The sequence below is a fragment of the Seriola dumerili genome, unplaced genomic scaffold, assembly GCF_002260705.1.
Source record: "Seriola dumerili isolate Sdu_G_001 unplaced genomic scaffold, Sdu_1.0 BDQW01000449.1, whole genome shotgun sequence".
Classification (NCBI taxonomy): domain Eukaryota; kingdom Metazoa; phylum Chordata; class Actinopteri; order Carangiformes; family Carangidae; genus Seriola; species Seriola dumerili.
Genome location: NW_019174704.1, coordinates 275,654 through 303,595, shown reverse-complemented (window position 1 = coordinate 303,595; position 27,942 = coordinate 275,654). Strand labels below are relative to the sequence as shown.

Genomic DNA, 27,942 nt, shown 5'->3' with positions numbered 1-27,942 from the left:
CTAGGGAATAAGCTTTGCGTCCAGGCGCAGCCAGTGGAGGCCCTGCCGTGTGTAACGCACCAGTTCTGTCATGCTGCTGGTGTTGAAGATCAGAGGACCCATCACCTTGTCCAACTCCAGGAAGAAGTCTGGGAAAACAAAGACACAGTGAAAGATGACAGTTTTAAATTATTTTGAATCATCATTTAATCTGTTTAATATTTTTAATAATCAGCTTCAGTTTACTGTTTTTTAATAATCAGCTAATAATCATAATTGTTTAGTCTATAAATTGTCAGAAAATAGTAAAAAAAAAAAAAAAAAAAAAAGCCCCCCAAAAATTTCCCAGAGCTAAAATGATGTCTTAAAAAGTCCAAAACTCATCATATTCAATTTAAAATGACAGTTAAAAAAAAAAAAAAAACAGCAAATCCTTACATCCGAGAAGCTGAAAACAGCATATATTTGCTATTTCTGCTTGAGAAATGACTCCAACAATTAATTGACTATTCAGTACTTCCTGAGATTTAAAATCTCTATTTCTATCTGTATTGTACTTTTCTTGTGCATTTTGCCTTTTTTTTCCAGATATCATAGCATTTAATGAGACATGACAGAAAAGGAGGGGAGAGAGAGGGTTGAAGACAAGGAACAAAAAACCTGCAGTCTATTCACATTACCCTGCACAACGGAGGAGCACAGTGCAACAAGTGAGGGCAAGTTGCAGATTTCAACAAAAAAGAATGTATACTTACGCTTTAAAAATGAACTGATAATGTTTCTACATTACAGTCATTTGCAAATGTTTGGGGGATTACTAAGTATTGACTTAGTAGGGTGGCCAAAGTTTTTCACATACCTCCATTAGTGTTTTATTTTTCAAATTCATGAAATAAATAACTGTGAATTAACATTTGAAGAAGGCTCATTTTTTGTTTTCTGCATGGGCCTGTAGTTACTTATTCTCACTTGAAACAAACAAACAAACAAACAAAAAAAAAAAAAAAGGGAGTTTTACCTTTCTGCTCTTTGGATAGTTGCTCAGCCTGGTCCCAGACCTCGGTGGCGTACAGGAAGTTGGAGGTGACCTGGACGTAGCTGGCAGCCATCTGGTGGATACGTTGAGGTATGGTCACAGACGAACTGGCGCTGCTGCTGCTGCTGACTGACGAGTAACCACTGGCCGTGCCCGGGGACAGTTTGGGAGACACTGGGGAGGGCATACCCGCTGCCTTACTACATCAGGAAACAGAAAGAAAGAAAAAAAAAAAAAAACAAGGCAAGAGATTTCAGTATCCTGAACACAAACTGATAATCAGCCATAGTAGTATTTATCTTATTCATTTATCCAATTTCTGCCCAGTAAGACTTAATAACCTTAAACAAGAAACTTATTGCAGGTCAACAAGTATCTGCATAGGTGCTGATAAAAAAACAAACAAACAGTATTTCTAATGGTATTCTCAACTTTTGGGGAAATTCTCGGAATAGGAAAATGTTAAACTCATTTGAGACACTTTTTCTCAACATTCAATGCTTGCGTGGGAAACACAGATTTCTCCTTTACAGTTACTTTTAGAAGGACATGACTTACTTTCCCATTCCAGGAGAGGGAGCCTGGGTGTTACTCAGAGAATTCTGTCAAACAAAATGAGAGGAAGAACATTATGTACACAGAGAGGAAGCAGGTTACACATTCACAGAGGAGAACTGTATTGATGGAATATATAATGCTTTCCTGGGATTTTGAAGGGTTACCAAGCAAAACTAGATTTCAGAAACAAATGTACCTTTAAGTGTTCGGTGAGTGTTTTGGAGTATTTTAGTGCACTGTCCTTCCTCAGCTTGAATAACCGCAGGTAGAGGAGGGACTGGCATCGTAGGCTGGAAAAAGAAATGGAATAACATTGATCTAAAACGTTCCAAAAAGGAAGCAATGACCAGAGACATGTGGACCCCTTAAATAGACAACTCCTCTTCATCAAATAGTAACAATTTTGAGCACTTTGAGTACTTTGAAGGCGCAGCTTAAAGACAACAGCTCTACCACATCAAATGGAAATGTCCGCATACTTACCAAAGCACAGCTAGCCTCTTGTCTGCTGAAGTAGCATCTGGGGCCATATAGCTTTTTAACTTCATAGTGTATCTGAATGCACAGACAGAACAAACATTTAGTTTCTAAGAGAACCAACCGTTTTGGTCTCCATAGAAACATTTTTATTTCATTAACAGATTCATTCAATACACAGATCAAAATAGAGCAGCAGAAGCAGAAATATCGTCTTTTTGATTCCAAAACGTTCTTCTTCCTTTTTATAACCCATCTGCTCGACAATTCAGAGATTTGGGAGTGCTATGCTAATAGCAGCTAATATAGCCTTGAAACGAGATGACAAGTGTGCAACAGAGCTTTGGAAGGCCCACTAACTCCACAGTTCCCTGAAATGGCTGTACAGCAGAACTACCCAGAAATGCAAAAGTGATAAAGCAATGAAGGTATTTATGTTTGTCCTTACTTGATAAGCTCCACAGTTTCAGCATACATGGGGAAGGGAGACTTGGCCTCTTGGGCACTCTTCTCCAGAGCGTTACCACATTCAATGAAAGACACCACAGCGTCAAGGTAGTAAACTGCCTTCTCAAAACGGTCCAGCTGTAAAAAGGGGGAACAGGGACAGAGCAAAAATAAAATCACTGTTGTGAGTTTTAGGGAGCTTGTACCTGTCAAATATTGCATTTCGTTTCCCAGCTGTTTTTCGCTGTAGAGAGCTAAATACTTTTCACTGACTTTTAATTTGACAAGCTTTTGGCCTGGTGTGTTACATAACTAACTGATTTACTGATAACTGACTGTACATGATTTGGTGTGGATTATGTGAAACCCTCTTTTCAGTAAATAACAGCAGCAACAGATAATTCAGTTATGTACATGCTAGCCTTTGGACTGAATGTAAAACATAACAGATGACTAATGAATTGTAATTGGTTCTCAATTGTAAACCAGGTAATTTACAGAAAAATTTGAAAGCATTCCCATAATACATATTATATAAAATATTAGAAATATTATTGCTTAATTATCAGCAATGTGTTGTTTGTTTGTAGCATTTTCTTGTCAAATTTTATGTAGCATTTAAATTGTGATCTCACACTTGCATTTACGTAGGGGACAAAAATAATTTCAAATATATTTTTGACTGGAAATAACAGGTAGCAGCATCAGGTTTCTCCCCAGGTAAAGTAACTGATACCAGACATGCAGTTAAATATAGCCATCAGCTCATGTTACAGTGACCAGGTAAGAAAAGTGTTCATGTTTCCCTTTTCTTTCTTTTTTCTGCTCGAAAACTCTGGGAAGAGGAAAAATGGTCCACGGAACTGAGGTCAATTCAGTACAATAAACACCATACCATCACATACATTTCACCAATAAAGCAAATGTGTTAATAGTAGCATAAAGCTCAAGCTGAATCTCACCACGATGTAGTCTTACAATAAGGTCTAGACTTTGTTGATATAGCACACCTCTCCTTTCATGGCTTTGCATGTTGCAAAGCAGCGCAACATCTCAATTACACATGTAAATAGTCTTTAGGCTCTTGTTCTTACCAGTGCATCTGCATTGTGTTTAAGTTTCTTGGCCTCTTGTAAGTAGTGATCAGCCGAATGGACCCTGAAACAAAGTTGTTAACAGGTCAAACGAATCCGATCAAATCTGAAACATTTCTTTCAGTAACAAACACTTTTGCAATGCTTAAGCTATAGCTCAGTTTCTGCATTGATTTGCTCGAAGCACAGACCCTGAGAAGTACACACAAAAACATTTTCCCATCCGCTTAAACATCAGTTCTTCCAAAAAATAAATAAATAAAACCCCTGAAACAAAAGACACAAAAATAAGAAGCAAGACTATGTTGTTTCTTTACTAGCATGAAAAGGACAGAGATTCCCAGCAGAGAAACCTTTTAAAATGGAAATTTACGTCACCTTTCCTGTATGCAGGCACATCTATTCATGACCTCCCCAACCTCCTACAGCTTTATGCATCAAAGGCAACTCTAGATCCCCACAGCCGTTCTTTCTGCATATCCCACTGTGGGGTTATCCACAGTGGAAAGAGCTCCTCTTACCTGTCCTCAAACACCAGCTTGGATCTCTGAGACTTGGAGCCATCCGTGGAGAGTGGAGGCACAGCCAGCTGGTTATCACAGCCCTTTGAGGATTTCTCCTGCAGAGACGGCAAGAGAGAGGGAATAAAGTTTCAGGAATAAGGGGTCTGGTGTTTGAAGTGGAGGATAAAATGTAGAAAAAAGGGCCAGTGTGGAAAAAATTCATGAGGTTGAAATACACCGCGCTCTACGGGAATTGGGCATATACAATATATACACCCCAATAATTCAGTGATTAGCTGCTGGTTAGACACAGTGTAAACACTTATTAGACTCATTAGTGACTTTAATCATATTTAAATGCCAGTGTTCTCGACCTCTCCCCTTCTCCCACAGCAACGATTTCATTATTCAACTTCCCCCAGGGGACACACACTGCATGGTTGGCAAGGATGATCAAAGACTGCACTCACACACTTCGCAGTATCCATGGTGTTTGCCAGGTTTTCACACAGACAGCAAATGCCTGGCAGTAAGGTTACTTGCACCCACCTTGCCATCACGTGTGCTGCGTCCCTTGTCTTCTCCTTTTCTGTGTTTGGAGGTGGAGTTGCCCTTGGTGCTGTGGCTACCCTCCTTTCCACTTCCTGTCCCGCTGGACAAAGAGGTGGAGGACTGGCTGACCGTCCTCTTCCGACTCGGATGCTCTGCCTTGGGTGTCCGCTGCAGACCTGACATGGAAGGAGAAGGGACTGGCTCCTCTTTCTTCTCCAAAGACCTCTTAGACCTGATTGGATAAAAATCATCATTATTGTAATACATATATTTTTTTGTATTACCTACATTGACCTGTTGTGTAGCAATACTTTAACCAACATCACAAAATATTAACACTCAAAGATTAAATGTTAACATGTCATTGAACCCTTAGAACACAGCAGAGACGTCATTAGAATAAAGGTTAACAGGTACAGCTTCAAGAGGTTTCGATGTAATAAACGAGACGTCACTGAGCTATCATGCTTTGATTTTATGATGCTCGTTAAGAGTTTATTGGGTTTATTTCGTGAATTTTAAGAATAGAGACAAAAAGCATCTGGCAAGCTTCATTTTGCCTCTGCAATATGAGGCACTACTGTCACATCAAGTGTGCCAAGTGTTGCTGGAATGCAGAGGGTTTACTGTGAATAATGAACAGGAGGGAAAGGAAAAATACTCACTCTTTACTGCTGTTTTTATGATGAGATAGAGACTTATCCTCTAGCTTGCATCGCTTGCTCTCTGGCTTGGTGCCTTCTTCATCATTCTAAAGGTACGGAGATCACAGAAAATTAAAAGTAAAGACACATTAAAAGGATACTCAAGATTTATTGATGTGTGTAAATGCCTCTGTGGGAACTAATCTGAAGACGTATAGAAAATTGCAGCCTTGCACTTTAACTCTTTGGAGGTTCAATACAACCTTCTGGTAGTGCTCAATGACACACAACTCCTATCTCTTTCTCAGGTAGTTTCAAAGCTATGATTTTAAAAAAAAAATGCACAATCATCTAATGGCAAAAAGTCCAGGTCTGGATCATCACCAAAATGTAATCAATTGTTCTTTGGCTCAAAGCAGTTTCTTGCTTTGATGGAAATCTGTTTGTAGGTTATGGTAAGACATGGAGACATTAAAGTGGTGCGATTACAACTTCCTTCAACAAAGATGAAAATAAATCATCAATCAGTGTGCAAAGTCATACTGAAAACATACCTTGGTAAAAAAAAAAAAATGAAAAAAAAAAAAAAGATGTTTTTTTGGACAGGGGTTTTAGATCATTTGAAATTTTTTTATAAAGTAAAAAGAAGAGTGAGATGTTTTTACATTTTATTCTTCTAAAAGCTTTTTATTTAAGAGAAAAAGAACTGAATTGTGTTCTACCTTGTGTTTCCTCTTGGCCTTGCTGGAGCTCTTCTCAGAGCTCTGCTTGCTAAAGTCTTTGCTGTCCCTGTCTAGAGAGTCGTCTCTCTCCACTTTTATCTCTACAGGCTCCTTGTAGGGCCGCCCTGGGATCCTTGACAGCAAACTGAGATCTATAGGAAAAGGGAAGGAAAGGGGAAGGGTAGGATATGGTTTAACTTCGTCCAAAGTAAAGAGAAGCTTCAGGAGTGTGCACTCCATCTAGACAAATGGAAAACAAATGAAGTGAGAATTTGTATTAGTTTCATAATACTACTTTGCCTTAAGAGCAAGTTCAACTGACCTATTTTGACTAGTAAAACCTGCTGCTGAGGCGGCCTTGCAGGGTAGCGTTCCTCAGGGTCACTCAGTGGAGACAAGAGCTCTTTCTCTTCCATTGGAGAAAACACACACACAGGGGTCCTGATACTCTCTGTGTACTTGGGCGTCTGCGACGACGACGGGATGCTCTCGTTCCCCTCAGAGTCGGATGATGAAGAGTCTGTATCGACAAACTCACGAGACTTCTGGGAAGTCTTGGTGGGTGCCTTGGCTTTGCGTTTATCTACAGTGGTGGTAACAGCAGCTGCGGTCGGCCTCGGAGAGGATTTAGGCTCTTTTTTGATACTTGGTTTGCGGGAACCCTTAGTGGCAGCTTTGGGCCGATGAGGAGGGATCTCTGGAGCTGGCTCACTCTCTACTCGCAGACCTCCCTTGGGTTCCTCCACCACTGGGGGCTTCTCTGACTTTTTGGGCTGTTTTTTACCCACACGGATTCGCGGATTCGTGCCACCTTCACTCTGGGCGGGGGATTTTTGCCGGCCGCGGCCACCCTCTGCACCCTTTTGCGCTGCCCGTAGGTCCCTACTTGGGGTGGGTGCCACTGAGTCTTTTGACCCCCCTCCCTGGCTACCATAGCCACGTCCTGAGCTATTATCTCTGCCCTCTTTCTTGCATTTGGTTGGAACATTATTGTCCACTGGAGAAGCTGGGGAGAACTGCTTTGCCTTCTTGAACCAGTTGTCCAGCTGCCACTTGTTGGCCATGGGTTGTTCAGGCTGAATGGGAGAACACACAAAGGTAAGAAATTGACTTGGTGAGCAAAAATCATGAATGAAACCTAGTCAAACATAAAAAAATTTCTTCTTAAAAATGGTATTTTGGGCAGAAGAAAGAACATTCAATGTCTTATAACTATCTCAAGACAAAAATAAGTTAGTGCCAATGAAATAAAATGGGTTGAGCCAAATTCTAATTAAGTAGCACTAGAGCTTTGTATAAAGTTGTGGTTAAATCATTACTTCGGGAGAGGCGGGCCGTGGGTGCTCGTTGGCTTCACTGTCTGTCGTGCTGCTTTCACTCTCGCTGTCTGAGCCCGAGCTGCTCTCTGAGCCGCTGTGGCTGCTGGAGTCATCCCTCGATTGCTCCGCTCCTTCACTGTTATTGCTGTCGTTACAGAAGAGGGAGTCAGATGATATTATGTTGTGCGCAAAAGGTATACAGTGCACTTTCAGTCACATTTTGATCAACTCAATATGAAACAGCAGATTGTCTACAAACATTGTAGAGATGCCACCCCACTCTGCACAGACACCCTGCTGAACCATGTACTGCAGCAACGAGGACCCAGTTTTTAAAACTGGTAAAATGTGCAAATTATTAACACAACTGTCCACGTTTCAGGAGTTTCTACCCCTATGGAGAAACGTGAAACAAACAACTAATAGCCGCATATGTTGTACAGTTTCACATAAACATAAGCTGATTGATTTTATATATACACACACACACACACACACATATATAGACAGATCCTCTAAAAGAACAGATCCTCTGTATATATAAGACAATCCAATATCCCTGCAATAACCGCTTTCCTTTCATTTTTGACAGAGGAAAGTGTATAATCCAACCCATTTCTCTCAAGGAACACAATATAACAAACACCTTTCAATAAAAAACAAGGCTAAACACCACTGCAGCCTCAAAACTTTAACTTGAGTCAACACCTCTCTAACACAGTCGCAACAAAAATTCAGCATTCAAGTTTCACAATAGTAAATTTACTATGCACTGTGCTTTACCTTGCTGACGTGTTCCTTGAGGCATTCTTGGTAGACTCCTGTTCTACATCACTATCTTCGCTGCTGCTCAGCTTCAGGTCATCTTCCAGCATACTGAGATACAGGAATGAAACATAATTAAATCTTTGTATTTTATTACAGCAGTGTAATAGCTGCAGGTTGCGAACGCTGGATGTGTCTACATAACTTACAGCGGCTATGTCTGCATGTCTGTTTTCTTAATTCATCATAAATATTTGTTTTAGTATCCTGCTCTCTGTTGTCTGAATCAATACTGGGAAAAACTACAAACAAGCGATTGAGAGCGGAGGTAAAGAGGAAAAGGATGAAGTACTTACGTGGGCTGGTCATCGCAAGCTTTGGACTGGTGGCTGCTGGAGCTCTTGGAGGAACTGCCTCGCTCTTAAAAAAAAAAAAAAAAGAAACACACAAGAAAGACTCATGAGCAATAAGTAAACATAAACGTGTATTAGAAATATAAAACATATACTTTTTGAAATATTTTGTGTCAAAATGTGGATCTGAAATGTGTGCGTGCAATACTCACTGTGTCCACCTGGAAAAGGGTGAGAGTCCTGAGGGAAAAAATAAAAAAATAATCCTCTAGTTAATTAGTTAATTAGTTTCATGAACCTGTTTGTTCATGCTCGATTGTCATATTTGAGATTAGTTCATGTTAATAATAATAATAATAATAATAATAATAATAATAATAATAGGTGAAATTAATCAATAACGGATTTTTTGTGGCCATACATGTTTACATGCAAGAAGTTAATTAAAGAAATACCAAAACTGGCTGAAAAGTACTTGAACCTTTTATATCAATGTCAACCTTCTATCAATAATAAATCTCATCTCTTTATAGTTCAGACAACCACCGGACAAGGTTTCTCTGGGTTGGCTGCATGTTATGTTATGCAAGGTCTGTCTGGACCATACAGAAGTAATAAACAAACAATTAATCCTCATTAATTAATCATGACACATAATCATTTGAATCTAACAGTCAACACAGCCAGTGGTGCAATCCTGACCTTGGTAGGGAATGGAAACTTGGAGGGCTCTGTTTTGCAGGGGGTGTGGATGGCTGTCAGCGGAGGGGGCCACGACTGAGTCATTTCCTGAAAGAAAGCAAAAAAAAAAAAAAAGAAAATCACACACACACACACACACACACACACACACACACACACACACACACACACACACACACACACACAGAGGGAAAAATGTGCAAATGAGTCGTAAGGTGTGAGTAACACAGAATGCTCTCTCATTAACTCGAGGTCTTTCTCTGAATTCTCATGATGAACTGCTCGCCTGAGAGAAGCGGTTTCTTTTTTAGCAAAATACAATGATGTACATACCTTCAGAATTTCATCGACACAGTTGGCATCACCAGGGCCCTTAAGACAGAAACATCATACTCAGCACATGTGTTCATAAACAACATGAAGTCAGTGCAGCAGGTGAGAGGCAGTTTCCATTTTGAGTACATGAGTCACTCTATAGGCATTTTATGAGACCTATGAGTTCAGTCAGACCATGTGTAATGCACTGTGAGGCAATTTAATTCAGTTATTACATCATTATGAATATATTCTTCATTTAAAAAGTGCTCTGCCATTTTAAGTCTTCAACCTCCACTACTATGGATTTATACCTTAAGCACCACATAAACACAGCATGGCCTTTCGTGAGTAGTGAACATAAGCTGCAGGGTTCAGAATTAATTAAAAGTAGAATGAAACTGAAGCCTTACCTCCACAGGTTGTGAGGGGATCTTGAGTTTGGAAAGCGAGGCCTTGCCGTTGGACTTCATCTCTCCCATGGTGCTGCTGTGCGACTGTCCGCTGTAGCTTTCTGCTTGTGAGCTCTTGGGTTCTGCTGTTTCCTGGCCGTCCATAGGCCGCACATAGGCCGTTGGCTTCTGCAGCATGGAGCCGGGCTTGGACATGAGAGATGGGGGGAAGGCCTGACTCGAATGCTGTCCACTGGTGAAGGAGGTGTGAACCCGTGAGGGTGAGTCCCAGTTGGCCTCTCTGTCTCGTGGGGACTTGGAGCGGTAGCGCTCCTTGCTGTGATGCTGCTCGGCAGACAGGGAGCTCCGTGAGTGGCTGTTGCTGCTGGAGGAACTCAGAGAGCCCTTGGCCGGACTCGATGTGTGTGACTTTGAGTGCTCCGACGCTCCGCTATGTTTACTTGATTTCTTTTCCCGCACCTCTCCTCCGTGTCTTTGGCTACTACTGCTGCCGCTACTACCTCCGTTGCCCCTCTGGCTGCCGTGCCCACCCTGGAGTCCTGAGCGTTTCTGGGATTGGGATGAAGATCCACCTGCTGCGGGACCAACAGGAGTCCACTTACTGCTCTGGCTGCTGCCACCACTACCGACACCACGCTGGTCCCCGCCAAACAAAGGTGGGCCTGATTTCTCCTCAGAGGAAGACGAGCTGTTAGAAGGTTTACCGCCAAGCTTTGGAAGTGTGTCACCGATGGGCTCTTTCATCTCGTCGTAATTGCCCAGCATGCTCTGAATACGGCTGGACAGTTTATCTTCCTTGCTGGACTGAAGAGAGAAGCAGAGAATGGGAGAAGAGGAGGTGGGGCAGAGGACAGTGTGACGATGGAGAAAAAAAGAAAAAAGAGAAAGAAGAGACAGAAAATTCATTGAGAAGAAAATGAATGAGAGAAAAATGAACAGAGGGAAAGCAGAGAGGATAGAGGGGTGGTGAGAGAAAACAGTCATTATGGGCACAAGTTCAACACTTGGGTTAATTGCTTTCCATCAAAAACACTGACAATGGAGGAAAAAAAAATCGCTTCTACACAAAAAGACTTAAAACCAGTCAAATAAGCAAAATGAGCATAACGGGAAATGCACATTTTCATCCCACAAAAGACAAGAAACAAATTACATCTTAACCCCGTGTGTCACCAGTATTACATTTGAAATAATTGACTAAACATAGAGAGAGGCACAATCAGCCAATCACACAGTTACGCTTGTTCAAACTGGGGCCAGATCAGTCCACACCCATCTGTGAACACAGATAACCGTCTACCCATAGTTCCAACACAGAGGTTAATCAATCACTTTAAGGCCATGGGTTCCAGCCGACCTGCTTGCAATCAGCCTGTGACAAAATATCCAGTTACACATGCAGCCTCAGACCTCTGTTTTGTTTGACAGACTCACGCAGACGGTGAGGAAACGCAAGCCGTTATCTGCTGGCAGGAAATGTAACTAGCTTGGTCATAATGTGCACTCCACTACCTCCTGCTAGCATCGCCTGGCTCACATGTGTGAAGCTGGTGAACTGTAGCATCACCTATTTTTTCATTTTTTTTTTTAAGGGAGGTTGTTTCCATTTTGTAATAAGAGCATAAATCAGTTTTATTATGACTGTATCAGACTGCCAGTGGAACACTGCTTTTTTTCCAAACTACAAGTTTTTCAAAGGGCTGATATTATGGCTTATCACACATACTGATGCTGACATGTATGTTGGCTGGTAATGCTTAAAACAAAGGAGACTAAACAGAAAGTGCTTTAGGTAAATGAGAAACAGCCGAACCATTACACAGTTTGTTCAATAAACTCAGTGTTTACAAAGACATTGATTGCAACACTCTGCAGTGTGTTGACAGAATGAAAACGTGCTGTAAAAACAAGACAGTTGTATTGCACAGAAAAACTATCACATCTAACAGGAAACGTATATACACTTCTCTACATATTGTATTTCTCATCTGTAATAAAAATACTTTCTCACCATTCCTCTTTGACAAAACCTTTTCACATGGCTCTTTTCATCCACAGAAATTCTCACTAACCTTTTTAGGAACTCACAAACTTTACCTCCACGCTGACCAGAGGAACACTGTTCCAAGTTTCGGTTCCTGTCCCCACAAAAAGGCTCCAGTGCTGAGACTAGTTCCTGCCAGCCAGGAACCATTCTTACAAACATCACTTCAAACATTGCATTTCCCCAATAGAAACTAACAAAGAAAAAAAACAGATTGCCATCTCTTCTAAATATGATCTGCTACCTTTTCACTTGCAAAAATGACAACCTACGCCATCAGTTTTCAACCTGTTACCTGTCTGATCTTTGTGTTTCTTAAGATGCAGTCAAAATGCAAGCATAAATGTACTCCATGGATTTTCATTTCCTGAGATCAGGACCGCTTAGTTTCTGGAGCTAGTTAGATCCTGGCACAACTTGGTTTAAAAGGCCTGTTTGATAATCACATCTGACGGATCCCTGATTGAAAAAATTAATTAGCCCCCGAAATAAAATATTGTGTGTCTCTAATTTTCAACAGATAAGTTTGTTGCTCCTCATTTTGTGCAGCTGAGTTACAAGTGCGTGAACTCTGCACCATAAAAATGTTACTGCTCTGCTGGTCTACATCTGGGAGGCCACAGCTGCAGCTGTGTGCACACATGGCCTTTTAATGCAGAACACAGTAAACTTCCACTTAGTGGAGCATGACAGAGAGGGAAAAAAAATTCAAACTGAAGCTTACATAAGACTCAGACAAGCAGGAGACAAGAGATACAAAGCGTAGAAAAGCCAGTGACTTAAACAGTTGGCTTTTTCCACATTTTTTCCAGCATGCCACCCCCTCTTTCTTAAAAGCAGTTTCTGGAAACAGAAGAACCAACATGCACAACAGAATTATTTGCTGCAAATGCCTTCCTTCCTTTGGAAAGGTCAAGGACTTTTCCTTCTTCAATGTCAGCTTTTTACCTTTCACTTTGTTGTAGTCCAAAACACACAGGCCAGCACTCATCACTCACCTCTGGTACCCTCTCTATTCCCAACCTGTCAGGACACATTCCTCACTGCTGCTTTGATGTGTAGCTCTTGCTACGGAGAGGAGCCACTTACCTCTGCTCAAATCTGGTTAGTGGCAAAGATTAGACCAGTACAGAGAACTCAAATCCTCTTTACAATTACACTGAATGGGCGGGAGCTGGGAGCCGGCTGGCTGGCCTACATCTATGTGTGTCTCTATGAGCTCAGAGTGAAGACACATAAGGTGCAGGAGGAGGGGAAGCTGGCGTGTTTTTATGTTTACTTTCTACAGTTGCACTACAAAACAACTAAGCAACAACAGGTGCCGTCAACTCAACCGACTCTTGTGTATTTTGTGCATAGTTGGTCAACAGCTGACTATCTGACAGCTCACGATTATTTAATTCAAACGTCAAACGTTTGGAAAAGCATCAGATATTGTTTCTAATACCTACATACAAATATCAACACAACCACATACTGTGCTGCACACAAATCACGCACGTCACCTTAAACAACTCCTGCATGGGTATTAAAGCACATCTTGCCCTATTTAGCTTTCATCACATCAACAGTAAACAAAAGCAAGACTGCAGGATCCTGAAGGTCATTATGAAAAAGAAGAGGGAAAAAAAAAAAAAAGAAAAGCAACAAAACTTTTTCTCAAGCCTAAATGAAACATAGAATTTTCTTGAGGACATCTAATCAATTTATAACTAAAAGGTTTTTTTCAGACTAACAACTACTGCATGAAGCGTGCACACACACACCTGCAGGAGGACACCAAAGGAAAGAGGGTTTCCTTCTCTACCACGGAGGCCTGAAGCTAAGGATTCCTCTTAGTAGTCTAAGAAGCATAAGCACGGGTGATGACGATGCGGTGTTGACATAAATGCTCCTGGTCGTACGTGCAGTTCTCACTTCCTGTCACTGTTGCAAATTCCTCTACACTGACTAATCAATTTTCATGTCAAAAGTGAACGTGAGGTAAATTAACTCACCACTTTGTAAGGTTCAGGGAAGAGAGGGGAATTTGCTGGAAAGGCCTCTCCTCCTCCCTGCTGGATTTCTTGATTTCTCCTTTCTCTTTCTTTCATTCGGAGCACATTCCGGTCCTCACGGTTCATGTTGCTAATAACACAAACACAACAACAAAAAGTCAACATAAAAACACGCTGAGGAGAGACAATAAACAGACTTATCTCATAGCTTTACAAGGATGGCTATAAAAGAAGCGGTATTATGAAAGTGAGACGTTCATAAAGGAAACACCTGACGGGTCTGTAAGAATTTACCTAAAACTTAGTCTCGCTCAAAAGTGAGGAAACATAGCTACAAAGCATAAACCCTTCAGTTTTCTTTTTTGCGCTACAATAACTTAGTTTGCAAAGTTATAGCAACTACTTCAAGTTTCCAGCCATTCACAGCAAATCATTCGGTCAGATTGCCATTACATACTCGCTACTTTGAGTCACAGTTTTTTTTTTTTTTTTGGTAAGCCACAAACTGGACCATCATCAGTGAAACCCCAAACATCATAAACAGGGATGGGATCACAGAGATGACTTGTGGAGAAAGTAGTCTCTAATAAGCTTAAGCTGGTCCAGACACTGTGCAGTAGCCTACTTCTACTGCAAATAATCTCCTTGTACAGATGGTCAATGTTAAATTGTACCCCAGCTCAAACAACTAATGACCGTTTTTCAATGTTGTCGTACAATGTCAAGTTCATTTACTACAATTTGTAAAGCTGCTAGCTCACCAACTATAGGAATCAAATAGAAACGGTTTTAACATATTAGTTTTGGGGAATTGCATAAAAAAAACACAACGTAATTAAGATTAAATAACCTACTGCTCTCAAACTGCAGCTTCAAGCCACTGACTCCATCACTGGAAGCTAAACACACCTCTCTGCCCTTATTGTCCGCCTGAGCATAATGTGTAGTGGAAACATAAAAGTGGACAGCTATCTGGGGGCAGCGTCGTTCTAAGAGGATGTATGGATTGACACCAGAGGGACAAACAACACCAAATGTACGAACAAAGGATTAATCACAGTGTCTTAAAAAAGAAAAAAAAGCAAAATAAAACCTCACATAAAATGTTCATGCCATCTGGAATATCACAACATGGGACTTTGGACAGAACAAGTGAGTGCTCATTAGGAACAGCCACTCTGACAAAGAACAAAATGTGACTGTTGTGCACCTTGTTTAAAAGAAAACAACTACAGAGCTTTGAAACCAGAAAGAAGCAAATTATCAGCCAGGCGTGTCGCCTCTCCCTCTAAGTCGACAGCTTCAGGCTCTGCCAGTGACAACAATGATTTTAAGGCTGATGACAGAGAGCGATTATGCTGCAACCACCCGGCCTCCTCCTAGATTATAAACACAACATACAAGGGTGTTTTCAATTCTTACTAAGTATGACTGAAAAGATGAAAAGAAGCAGATGGGAAACCGACTCTGGAAGAGGAAAAAACACTACACACAGGGAAGTCAAACTAAACTATGTCCAGACAAACTAACCTAAATATTTGAAACCATGAGAGTTTCCTAGAAGAATTCACACAACTCTCACATTAAAACTGATCAGGATTATCAATCAACCAGCAATGTTGCAGACTAAATCTAGAACAAAACAGTTCCAGGTGTTTTACAATTTATTCTATCTGGAAGCTTATCAGCAAGTCTAAACAGTAATTTCCCAACCAACCTCTTGACTAAGCCTTAGTCCGTTTTACATCATCAACACCGCCCAACCACAGCATGAGTCATTACACGTAACAGACAACATGATTTACACACTGTCACTGAGCTACACTAAACCAGAGCTTAGAAAGCAGCCAAGGCCATGAGACACCATTAGCAACAGTTTTATCAGCAGAGGTGTAAAGACAAAGAAGGAAACATTGTTTGGGTTATCCATCACCCAAACATCCATCAACACCTCACTGTTATCATCTCTGGACTTTATTTGACTCCCAACACAGCTAAGAACGGAGCTTAGACTATACACTGCCAAAAAATAAACAGACACTTTCAGTGTAAAATTGAATAATAAAGCTGCTACAACTTTAGTGTCTACTATAGCTAACAGTGTGGAAGATTTACTCCAACTGCGTTCTACTAAATTTTGCTTGATATTATTCATTTTGCCTACTCTATCACCCAGCTGGGTACCAACTAGGGCTGGACAATAAAACGATAGTGATTTATAACAGCGTGAGACACTTCATCTATAACAAAAAGTGAGATAGTTTAACGGTTGCATTAACAAACCCCAAACTCGCTCCCTCGCTGGCTCATGAACACATAAACCCCCGTAAGCAGTCTATCATATCCCTTGACAATGGAGGGTGGTACAAGTGACATGCAAAAAGCCAATCATTTAAACAGACAAATGCCAAGTGTGCTCCCTCCCTGGTTCATAAACAGCCAATCATATCCCTTGATAACAGGCCGTGCTACAAGTGACAGACAGCCAATCACTTAACAGGTGTGTTGTTCAGTTGCACCAACAACAATAGAAGCATGTGTAGCAGCAGAGTGTAACCTGCGAGGACATTGTTGACAAAAAGTACAAATCATCTTGCAAGTATGGTCGTTTTTTTTGGTTTCCTTAAGACTAACTGATATCAGAACATTATTGTGTGTGACCTGGTACTACATGTACATGCAAATGAGCCTTTTGATGTCAGTGGGGCTGCATGTGTGAACTGGCTGCTGTTAGCACAGTGCTAAATGATCAAATGCCCCAGGCCCGGAATCATTTGTAAACACAGCTCATGTCAGTTCTGCCCAACTAACTGACTGATCTATTGGCTTTTATTAGTTGAACAGGAGGTTACATCATGTTACACTGTAGTATAGCACTAAAGAGAAGACAAGAGGCTTAACTGTTTATTTGTGGTTTTAACAATACTAGAGGATAAATGCTAGTATTTATCAGCCGCCAGTCTCTTTCATTTTGCCCCTTTCCAAAATCAAAATAACTTCACTGCCTCTTTCTATCTTGGTGAAAATGAAAAGCTAAACGTGGGCTCCCTCTCCCATGTTGTTGTTTTTTCTCTAGTTCTCTGTATGAATAAAAAGCAAAGTGTGCTCCTGGTTTTGAATAAATAAGGAAGTACACCAAGTACCCACATGAAGGAAAGAATGTGAAAATCCTATATTGGTGTTATGATGTGACTGTGTGAATATGGAGAAAGTCTGTCAGCATGACCTGTTTGTAAGCCAGCAACAAAACTAAAACGGAGCTATATGGAACAACAAACCAAAACCAAGTTCAACACTACTGCACACCAACACATGTGTGTACTGTTTACAACATGGTGGACAGGCAACTGTGTGTGCAAGTGTGGCTTAGCATCAAAAAAGACAGGAATGTTATCACTGCACGAAAACAATGGAGAAAGTTTGTCTAAAGCTGGGCTCACACTACAGGCTTTTTAAAATCCTAACCAATTTTGAAATCAGGTTGCATCATGCCCATAAAGAGAAACTTCACAGATGTTCTTATCTACCAAACTCAAAAATGCACACACTACAAGATTTTTAAATTATTGCACATCACACACTACAGGATATTATTAATATTATCATGTCAGAGAGAGCAATCAGGGAGCAATGCACCACGGGCGGCCTGATGAGTCTGTGAGCATTTCGGAGGGTTTAAGATTGGATCTGTGAACCCATCACATTACCAGATAATCTGGCCTGAACATTGGTACCAACCAAGGTCCGGCATCAGACCTCTCCTCCAATTGAGAGAGGGATGAATCGTGGTCATACTGGCCCAAAACTCCTGTTGTTTGGCCATGGTATTACGTGACAAGGCAACCACTACTCATGGTGGATGGAGTCGTAGTCATAATACCCAAGAATCACCTAATGGCAGATGTCACATAGTGTTACTTTCAAATTTAATCTTTCATTTTTTAAGCACTGGGGGTTTCCCTTGCCCAGTTAAGTGAGGCCCAATTGAGCATATTGTTTATTTCTTTGTGAAGGTCAGTAGTTGTGGTCTGTATAAATAAGATGCAACTCAGAAACCACCAAGTCAGCCACTGTTTACCTGTGGCCTTCAAGAAAACCATGCACTCATCCCTAATCCCAAAATCAGGAATGTGTGGGAAACACCCAGGACAAACATTAATTTCTATTTTACTCATTTAAAGAGCAAACGTTAGAGGCACAGATCATAAAGAAGCCTCAGTTTAAATATTTGGCTGAACCTACATCCAAGGCCCAAGCGCTACAGAGCTAATCAGTTGCCAACATAGTAAGATAGGCTAAGTAGATTGTTTCAAAACAAGGCAAAAAGTCTACCTAAGCAAATCACTTCTAACACATGAGTTTAAATGACATTTATTATCATCAAAGTGTAATGGCCAGCTACATTTATTGTAATCATTCAATAGTGTATGCCAAACTGAAAAGGTCAAAGTCTGCTGAGTTGAAAAGGCAGTTCACTCTGTACCTAAATTAATCAACTCATCTGCCTCTTTCTCAGTCACAACATAAAACCCCCGGCCCACTTCTAAAAAAAAAAAAAAAAAAAAAAAAAAAAAGGAAGAACTGATGGTTATCTGAGAACCATGAATACAGGACTGGACTTCTGTGACACAACCATTATGTTAAGCCAACCAAACACAAGTTTATATGACATTTTAATAAGACTTGAATGTGTATATATATTTATACACATATATATGAGTGTAGAGAATAAAGTGCTTTATTCCTACCACACACCAACAGAATAAGTCAAGCAGCCAACTAGTTGTGCATTTCTTACCCTGACTGAGAGGCCATGGCCCCAACCACTGAAACATTGGAAGGAGGAGGGGAGGAGGGTTCAGAGGATCTCCCAGGGATTCACAAGTATTCTCGTCATGACTTGTTAGCCAAAATTTCTACGCCAACCTCGGTGAAAACAACCTGTCCCTTTTCTAAATGTATCTGTGGGCGTCCAGATGGAAGAGTATAACTACAGTTTCTTTACTCCACTCGATGGTACAATGTATTTCCTTGGAGTAGAGACAAATCTGACTTAGTGAGGGGAGGTGACTGCTCCTTCTCGGTAGATACCACGTCAGCAAACAGCAGGGGTAGTCACATGCTAGGTGAAGTCGAGAGGCAGCCATAGCATTTGTTTCTGTCTGTGTGGTGTTGTGAGGTTAAAGCATGTTCACAAGGTTTAAGGGTGAGTGTGTAAATGTTAAGAGTGAATGTAAGAGAGATATCTGGCTTGTTTCCTATTCACGTGAGTGCCAGGCAGTCCTGGTGGTGCCTCTTGTCTTAAATACTAACAGCACTATTGGCCAATTTTAGGCTTCAGCTAAGAGGAAAAACTGTTCTGCAAGGAGCAGAGGAACTTTTTTTTTTTTTTTTTTTTTTAAATCATGGTTAATTAAGGATATGGATTATTGGAAGGAAGTAAAATGCTCAAGACAACAAAAAAGCATAGCTTTGATGATGAGGCATTTGCAAAGACAATCAAAACATGGGCCCATTAAATTAAGATTAAGATATATAAGGAGAAAATAGAGGGATCAAGTCTTAATGCATCTTATTTTACCTTCAACTTAAACACAAAATTAAGCTGATAAAATAAGAGGGGGTTTCAAAAAGAGGATTAACTGTAAAGAAATACACAACCTTGGTCTAAGACAACCTTAGAGCAATATTAATTTACAAAATATCCTTATGGGCCAATTAGGGAGATCATTTGGGAGGAAATGAAGAGTGAGGGAGCAGACAGAAGGGAATAAATCTCCCCTCTCTCTAAGAATGGAACAGTCCTCCTCGTCCCATAAAAGGACATGTTATTTTACACCACAGGGCCTCTCCTCCTGTGTGATGTCACTGCCCTCAGTGAAACCCAGCCAATCAGAGCTTGTCTTTCCGTCAACAACCTCCCTCCCTACTCTGTCCCTCCCTCCCCCACTATGCCCTGAGCACAGGGCAAAGCACCAGTGCTGTCTGTTAAAGAGACAGTGCACAGTTTCCGGCGCGCAGGTTGTAACAAACCGGAGACATTTTCATCAGCTACATATGATGATGACACATGCTGACAAATGTGTTATCATCACATGTTGCAAGGATTTTTATCTGGTACAAAAACAGCCTCAAAAACATATTGTACACATTGCCTGAAACTCTTCAACTTACATGACAACTTGCCATGATATTTACTGAACATTAAATGTTAGCCATTTTTTTTTTTTTTTTTTTTTTTTTAAATGTACCTATAATTATCATTGTTTCTACAAATTGTAATGTTACAACAGCTCCTTTTATCTAGTGCATGTAGAATATATGTTGCATATCTGTCAGTCCAGGAAGAAGGGTTCTCTACTATTTTGCTCTTCACCCAATACACGTTTTCCTTACCCAGATAAAGGCAGTAAGGGCTGGTTTATGGTCACTCAGAACTAGTTCCTGAGATGTACTGCCTTACCATGTTGGAAATCCAGTGTGTTTATAGTCATTCTGCAAGGGTGCACTAAAACAGGCAGAGTGAAAAGCTGGCTTTGATAGAGAGAGGACAGACGCAAAACTGTTTAAAATCGTCAATATTGGCACATATTTTCAGACAGTCTTTCCATGACAGTCATTCATAGTGTTGCACCAGGTTGTTCATTAAAAGAGCACAAATACTTTTATAACAACTTGTATAAAAACAGCTGGAGATAAAAGCGCAACTCCTTGCTCCTCTCTCTTTCACATAGCTGACCAATCATGCCATGTGAAGTGTGCGTGAATGTCGTATCGTCGGTTTCAGAAAGTTACAGAAATGGTCCGACACAGAACACCCCACCCCACCCCCCTCCTATCACAATCCTTGGATCCAAAGGTAACATCTTCAAATTGTTTTGTGTGACCAAAAGTCGACATACAGTATTAAATAATAAAGAGTATTATTTTTCAAACAACGTCTACACTTGTTTAAAAAGATTCCACTTTGAGGATCATGCACAATGACTTTGCCACGTCATTTTATAATCTTTATGACTGCTGTTTAATCATGGTGTATTGCAACATGAACAAAAGAAAAACGATCCTTAAAACATAAAACCATTTGACTCTGTTTATAGTCACCTTGTTATGTAATTTTGAAGTGCATAGCTAGTCAATATGATCAGGGCTGATGTTGGAAATGCTGTATTTAATACTTAATCTGGAAGGCAGCCTTTTTCCAATCTCTCTGTCTCTGTTTACTTCAGTAGTCAGTTATTTTCAGCACATCAATTGTATAAGCCATTTACTTTTATAAATAGAAGCAGGCTACTACTCATGGTTGATTTAATCAATAACAAGGCTCATAACTTAGCACATAAAAAGCTTTGTGATACAACTGGATTTGTGTGGAATCTAAACATCTCAGCAACAGCGGCAGGTTTTCAACACTGCACCAACTACGATGACAGTAAATGGTTCCAATTTAGCATCAACAGCTCAAAAACTCTTTAGACTGGAAGTTTTTTCATGTGAGAATTTTGGATGCTTAAAAAAAAAAAAAAAAAATTCCAACCTCATGTTGAGTAAAATACATTTACACAACAAACCTCAAACTGTCACCTGTCATAAATGGTTTCCTGTGTTTCATAAATGCCGTTTACAAAGAATATTTAATAATGTATCTGAACAACAAGATCTCACACAGAGAGGTACAGATGGGCAGCCAGTGGCCACCCTGGTGCTTTTGAAGCAAACCTGCTGACTGCAGGAATTCCAGAGGGAGTGTCCATTCAAATGCTGTAAACCTGCCTCATACAAGCAGCTGTTTGGTCTTGACGTGGGGATGCCGTCAAGACTATATGCAGCAGGGACAAGGACTTTATCAGACACTGCAAGAAAGTAATGATATCTGAAAATGCAGTGACTTTGAATCTACTGCAAAATATAATAACTTCTCTCAGGAAATGTCTATTTATAATGAATAGGCATAATTTTCTTTTATCTTCTTTTATGTCGAAGTATTTAGCTGAGGATGTTTGAGGAAGACACTGTCAAAACTAGGATTAAGTCTGGCTGTTCAGAATTCTTTAGTTCTTGCTTCAGTTTTCAGTTAAAACCCTTTAATATTTCTACAAGGCTTCAGATAAGCTTCAATTAACATATCAAAACAAGACTCCAAGTCTTGATTGACATGTTCTCTAAACAACTGCTTATATCCTTTCATTCAGGCAGGTTTGAAGCATTTGAACTGAGTCACTGTCTGGAATGCCTCCACTCAGCAGGCGTGCATTATCTGAATCAGAGGGAGCTGGTAGCATTTACCAATCAGAGCCCAATGCTGTGATGTTCTGCATTTATAAGCTAATTAATCATGTTCATTTCGGAGCATTTTCATATCCAACACCCAGCAAACCTGTTTACTTAGCTGTGAGAGGTATTGTTCTCATTGAACACAAAACTCTGATACTAATGTATACTTGTATCTTTCAAAAACGACAATATAATCCTTTCTGGCAGTGATGTCTTCATGCCAAGTCTGTAAAATCAAAATAATAATCTTCAAAATATCATCAACAGAGCTCAGAGAGAAAGTGCTCTCCCCGGCAGCTTTGACACAAATAACACAATGTGAACTTTTGTGAACTTTTTTGCCACATTGTTCATGGAACATGACACATAACCATCAATTATCTTGGCTACATTTCCAAAGAACCAGCGTCATTCAAGCCCTTCGATGTGCACACAAGTGGTTGACCAATATGGGATTTTCAACAGTTGATGCCGATATTTAGAGAGCCAGGCATCCGGTTGCCAGTATGTAATGCTGATATGTAGTTGTTTTAATCTGCACATTACAACATAACATAATATACATTAAGCACTAGCCAGTAATGGCTTTATATTAGATTTACTGCCATTTAGGATTGGAGATTAATTAATAGATCGACCACTAGTGCACATCAAGCTTGTCAAGAGGCTTTCTGTTTTTTTTTTGCATGATCCTCTTCATCCGTTTGACTACTGTAAGATTCTAAACAATTCACAACCCCTCCCTTGGCCCTGAGTCAATATTGATACAACATACTGTGATGTAAGTACAGTTTAAACTCAGCATGCTCCAGCAAGTTCAGTGCACTTAGATGACATTGGCTTTCATGCTCTTGGAATAGCTCCATTGTTCTAAAATTGTGAAGATGTTTACCAATGTCATGTTAAAATTCTTGCAGTAAACTGTGAAATTATCCACACTTGATGAGTGAAGCAGAGAACAAGGAACCATGAACAAAAGATGCTGAAATGTTACTAAAACAGACTGACAAGATGTCAGTAATTATCTGATGAGAATATATCAACTGATATATGTGCAGTCTAAGATGTCCCCTCTCATAAAGAGTTTACGCACAAAAGTATTATTATTGTTTGAATTTAGTTTGACCATTTGTTTAATAAAAAGGTGTAGTGCAAGTGATACCTACTTAACTAGCCTTTGTGCACAAGTCGGCTTTATGTTCCTAATCGTTAACTGATTACTGATCTTTAATGTGGGTGAAAAGGAAATTATTTAAAAGAACACTTAACAGTTGAAATTCATCTTAGCTAATTCACACAGGTCTACCCTAAACTTTGTTGTATCAGGCTGTCTTTTAGCCTGAAGCAGTAACGCTTTTCTCCATGAAACACACCACTTAATAGTCTATTACTCACCAAGACATGAATTACCCGTTCCATAGTTGTGATTATTTTACCTTCTGGAAACTACGACTACCCAGCTGAAACATGACCTAAGCCATTCAAAATGCAGGCATCATGCCAATTTATACTGCACCAAGATTTATCATATACGATAGCAACAATAAAGGTCAAACATTACCCCAACTTTATTTAGGACTCACAGGAATTTCTGTAATGTGCCATGGTTTTCCATATCAATCTTGCTCTGAGAACAGTCTGGACTAAATTTGACACTGTTAGTATCTGAGTATCTGCCTGTCTGCAAATAGAAACACGCTGAACTATAGCTTACTACGCTGAACCTAAAATAAACCTCTGCGTCCCCAGACGCTTTGATACATGCTGCGGCCAAACTTGAATGTGAAATAAGACACCAGCTGATGAAAAATTAAACTGCATGATTGATAAATAACTTCCACTGCATAAGTGGCCGAAGTTAGCAACATTAGTGTCTTTTGAATCAGTTATTACAAAGAAACTGTTTGTTTTAATCAACTGCATCTCATTGTCTCAGTTTTTTTTTACTGTTTGTTACTGATTCAACATTTCTTACTGCCTGCAAACGTTATGCCAATGAATTACATTGCGGTTTTACCTTAAGTACCACTGATACAACAAACAATGACTGATGTTACAATTTCCCAACCAATATGACAAATCAGTATCACACAGTACGGATCTATGCCATATCTGTGAAATGAAATGGCTTTAATGAGCTTCACCTCCACGGGACTATATAGCCACATGAGAGCTTAACTCACATCCTAGAGAACAAAAGCTGAAGAACAGATGCATGAGGTCAGGACACAGTGAATGGCATATTTTTCTGCTGCGTGAGCAACAGTACAGAGGGATAAAAAAAAAAAAAAAAAGAAAAAAAAAAGAAAGAGCTGCTGATGTCTGATTAGATTCGGGCTAATTAAACTGGCAGGCTCTGGAAGAGCCTTCAAACAACTTTCTTTCGGCAAGCTTCTCTTTGTAAAGGAAAGGAAAGGAAAAAAGATTTGATTATAAACTTACAGGCCTTCGCTGAGGACACAAGTAGCTCTTGCTTTGGGTAAAAAGCAGTAGCATCTGTACAATAAACAAACTATATGATTGCGATGATTCGTTTTTGACTTCATGTATTAAATTCACTTTCATTATCAAGGGGAGCTGAAGAGAAAGATGATGAGACAAGATAAAGGAGCAACCTTAAGACTTAGGTTAATTCAAACAAGGGCTACTCAGTTTTGGGAGGGCAGTTCTCTTGTACAGTCATTTGTTGTTGAATAGTCTGAAACTAGCTATTGCTCATTTCCCAAATATTCAGCCTGAAAAATCACACTGTACTACTACAGAAATGTACAATAGATGTGTCAAAGCCAAAGAAAACAGGCACCCACTCCACTGTCTGGAATGGACAAACAAGTTACCATAACATCTCAGCTGAACATGTGCTTGTGCCCTTTGCTTGGCTACAGAGGAAACAGTTATACTAAAAGCCACAGAGCAAAACCTAAACAGGAAATGAAGAGGATTTCACACTGAACTGCGTCACAGGGAGCACAAGCCAGACAGTAGAAACCTTTTATCTGCCATAACACACTGACCATGTTTGCATGGACTGCATTAGTTGTGAAAATAGACTTTTATTACTGTTCATAATAAACAGTATTTCAACAAACAACCTACTAATTTGATTGCTTAAAAACTATTTCATTAAGATCCTGATATTCAAGTATACTGACATTTGGGAGTCACCTAATTTTGTTTGTGTCTCATATGTCTACCTAAGATTCCCATGGTGCTTCAACATCTTCACTTAAAATAAAAAGTAGCACTGCAAAACGGTGAGTTATTACTTTAACAATAATTTAAAATACCATATGTGGAACTTTTCATGCAATATCAAGTCAGAAATGTTAAAGTTATTATAATTATTGATTTTCGGTCATATCATCCAGCCCTTGAGCATAGGCAAATGGCTCTAAATACATAAACATCAGCTTTCCTTCAGTATTTCAACTGAAGTTTCTGATGCTTTGCTATCATGATACACCTTTTAAGCAAGTTTTCCAAAAGCATTGGGTTTTATTCTGCTCATTTTACTGCTATACATGGGAGTAGATTCAAATGCTATCTATCATCAAACAGCTGGATTGCCTTCTGTATCACAAAATGTTGGGAAAGCTCAGTAAAGCTGTTTACATGTGCTTCAACAATGCAACTTGGAATACTAAGCATGTTATACAGCCAGTATACATTTCTTATTCAGACTGACTTATATCCATGAAGTGTATTCAGAAATTCTTTTACTTGGCAATTTCTTTTGCAAAGTAATTTCCGAATCTGGTAAATACAGCAGTTAGTGTCACTGTCTCAAAGAGGAGGGAGGTGTTTTTACTGTCTTAATTAAACATGAAACTAAACTTCATGAACAACTGCACCCTCAACTCAAACAGCCTAAGACCTCCATCTACCACCTGACTACAGTTGTTGTGCCAGTTCACATCTACCTGCCATAAAAGAGTTCATGACCTTAGGCCTCCCCCACCAGGATGTGTCAACCAAGATAAACAAGTTGATTGCTCTGCTCTGCCCTCCTCTCCATGTGCCAAGTGTGCCCTGCTAGATGTACCCCTGCATTAATGATAACTGTTTAGAGTTACTCTGGACTTATTATGTATATTCTGGCCCTTCCCCCAACTGTGGCACGTAAAATGGCTTCCTAGAAAAGCACATCAGCTGTCCTTCTGCTAGACCAAAGCTAGACACACAGGCTATTGTGCTGCCTTCCTACGCAATAGTAATTTTAAAGTTAATCATTAGGATTTTAACTTGGGACAACTAGGAGTGGCACTGAGAGTAATCTCGTTTGAATAAAAAATGCAGAATACGATGTGCGGAGGTTGCAGGACAACAAACCAAAAGTTTCTGCTAGTCACTGTGAACAAACTGACGATTGTTTTTGGCTCTGGATTATTGAAATAATACTGTTTACGGTAGAGAAACTGCAAGCAAGTAAAATAATTGTCGCTCATACTTAAATTGACCTGCTTTAAGAGTTTAATTCACCAAGCTGAATTGCATATGCACGATAAACAAACGGTGTGCAGCGTCTGTTTACCATTCGCACTTATTACCAAATAAATATCTCCTTGTCGATAACATAAATTAGTACTAGTTAGCAAACTTAGGCGTGTATGTTATGTCAACCACGGTTAAACAGAGAAAACACAAACATCAGACGTCATGACCTGTTAGCTAACATTACAGAAACAAAAACATGATCACTATCACTACGTTTGCCTTACTTTTCGAGAACGGAGAGCCTCCGCACTGATAAAATTAACATTTTAGCAATATTATCAGTACATCAATCAATCAAGTTTGCTGTCATCTGAACTCAAAAGTAGCTACAAGGTTTATCCATTTAGCAAATGGCTAACTCGCTACCTACAGGACTACCTGCATCTTCGCTTTAGCATAATGTTAGCTAGCCAAATCTGCTAGTGGCGTTTCGAGGCTAGGCTAGCGGCTAGCTAGCCCTGAAACCACTGAAATTTTCTGCGGAAATTTAAATTAACAGTCACTCCAAATGTCAGATAACCACCAAGTAAAGCTAATCACCAAACAGCGTCCTTTGTGACATTCAGCATCCTTACCTCTTGTCTTCTTTTTAGGCCCAAACCATTCTAGCTATTGGAAAGCTCTTTTCTCTTTGTCTTTTCCACTTCCAGTTACACGCAAAATGGACTCAGCAAGACGCTGTAACAGCTAAAATACTAAAACCAAATGGATGGTCTCCATGTTTTCCTTAAAACGCATCTGCACATCGAGCGGAAAACGAAAGGGAATCATTTTGTCTGTCGTTCATTTTATTATTCCTGAACAGAAGTGACTGATAGGTAAGGCTGCTAGCGAAGTTAAGTAGCCAGCAGGTACCACAGACAGGACTGGATGCATGGATGGCAGCAAGCGGTGCTGCATTCAGCTACTGTCGGAAATTCTTCAAACCAAACCCCTAAGCAAGTTAACGGAAAGTCAGTGTTTTTTGAACGTTTTTAAGAGAAATATGGACGATGGACAATTAAAAAATACCCTTGATCTTGACTTTCAGGTGGTTTATTCACCCTAAGATAAATAATTGTTTTGACAGCGAATAGCAGCAAATATATTCTTAGTTACTCAATATTCCAAAATCATCGATAAGAGAGTTGAGTCAAGTCTGAGGAATCATTTAGTTGTTTTGCAAAGCAGTAACAGGCCAGCACATGTATTAATGATATGTATTAATGATGTTGATAACTCCCACATACATTGAATGCAACATTTCTGTGTGAC

At 39.9% G+C, this 27,942-nt stretch overlaps 1 protein-coding gene across 1 annotated transcript; it reads right to left on the bottom strand.

The window, feature by feature from the left end:
• On the bottom strand, nucleotides 1–27,330 carry aff4 (AF4/FMR2 family member 4). Its single transcript, XM_022762365.1, has 21 exons — nucleotides 27,264–27,330; nucleotides 13,921–14,050; nucleotides 9,880–10,683; nucleotides 9,485–9,523; nucleotides 9,152–9,238; nucleotides 8,662–8,689; nucleotides 8,453–8,516; nucleotides 8,115–8,207; nucleotides 7,332–7,476; nucleotides 6,335–7,088; nucleotides 6,013–6,164; nucleotides 5,312–5,397; nucleotides 4,644–4,878; nucleotides 4,113–4,210; nucleotides 3,592–3,655; nucleotides 2,499–2,635; nucleotides 2,057–2,128; nucleotides 1,770–1,863; nucleotides 1,574–1,617; nucleotides 998–1,215; nucleotides 1–128 (listed from the first exon to the last, which is right to left on the bottom strand). Exons 2-21 carry the CDS (start codon nucleotides 14,044–14,046, stop codon nucleotides 1–3), a joined length of 3,468 nt encoding a protein of 1,155 aa, XP_022618086.1. The 5' UTR covers nucleotides 14,047–14,050; nucleotides 27,264–27,330.
• Nucleotides 27,331–27,942: the final 612 nt, after the last annotated feature.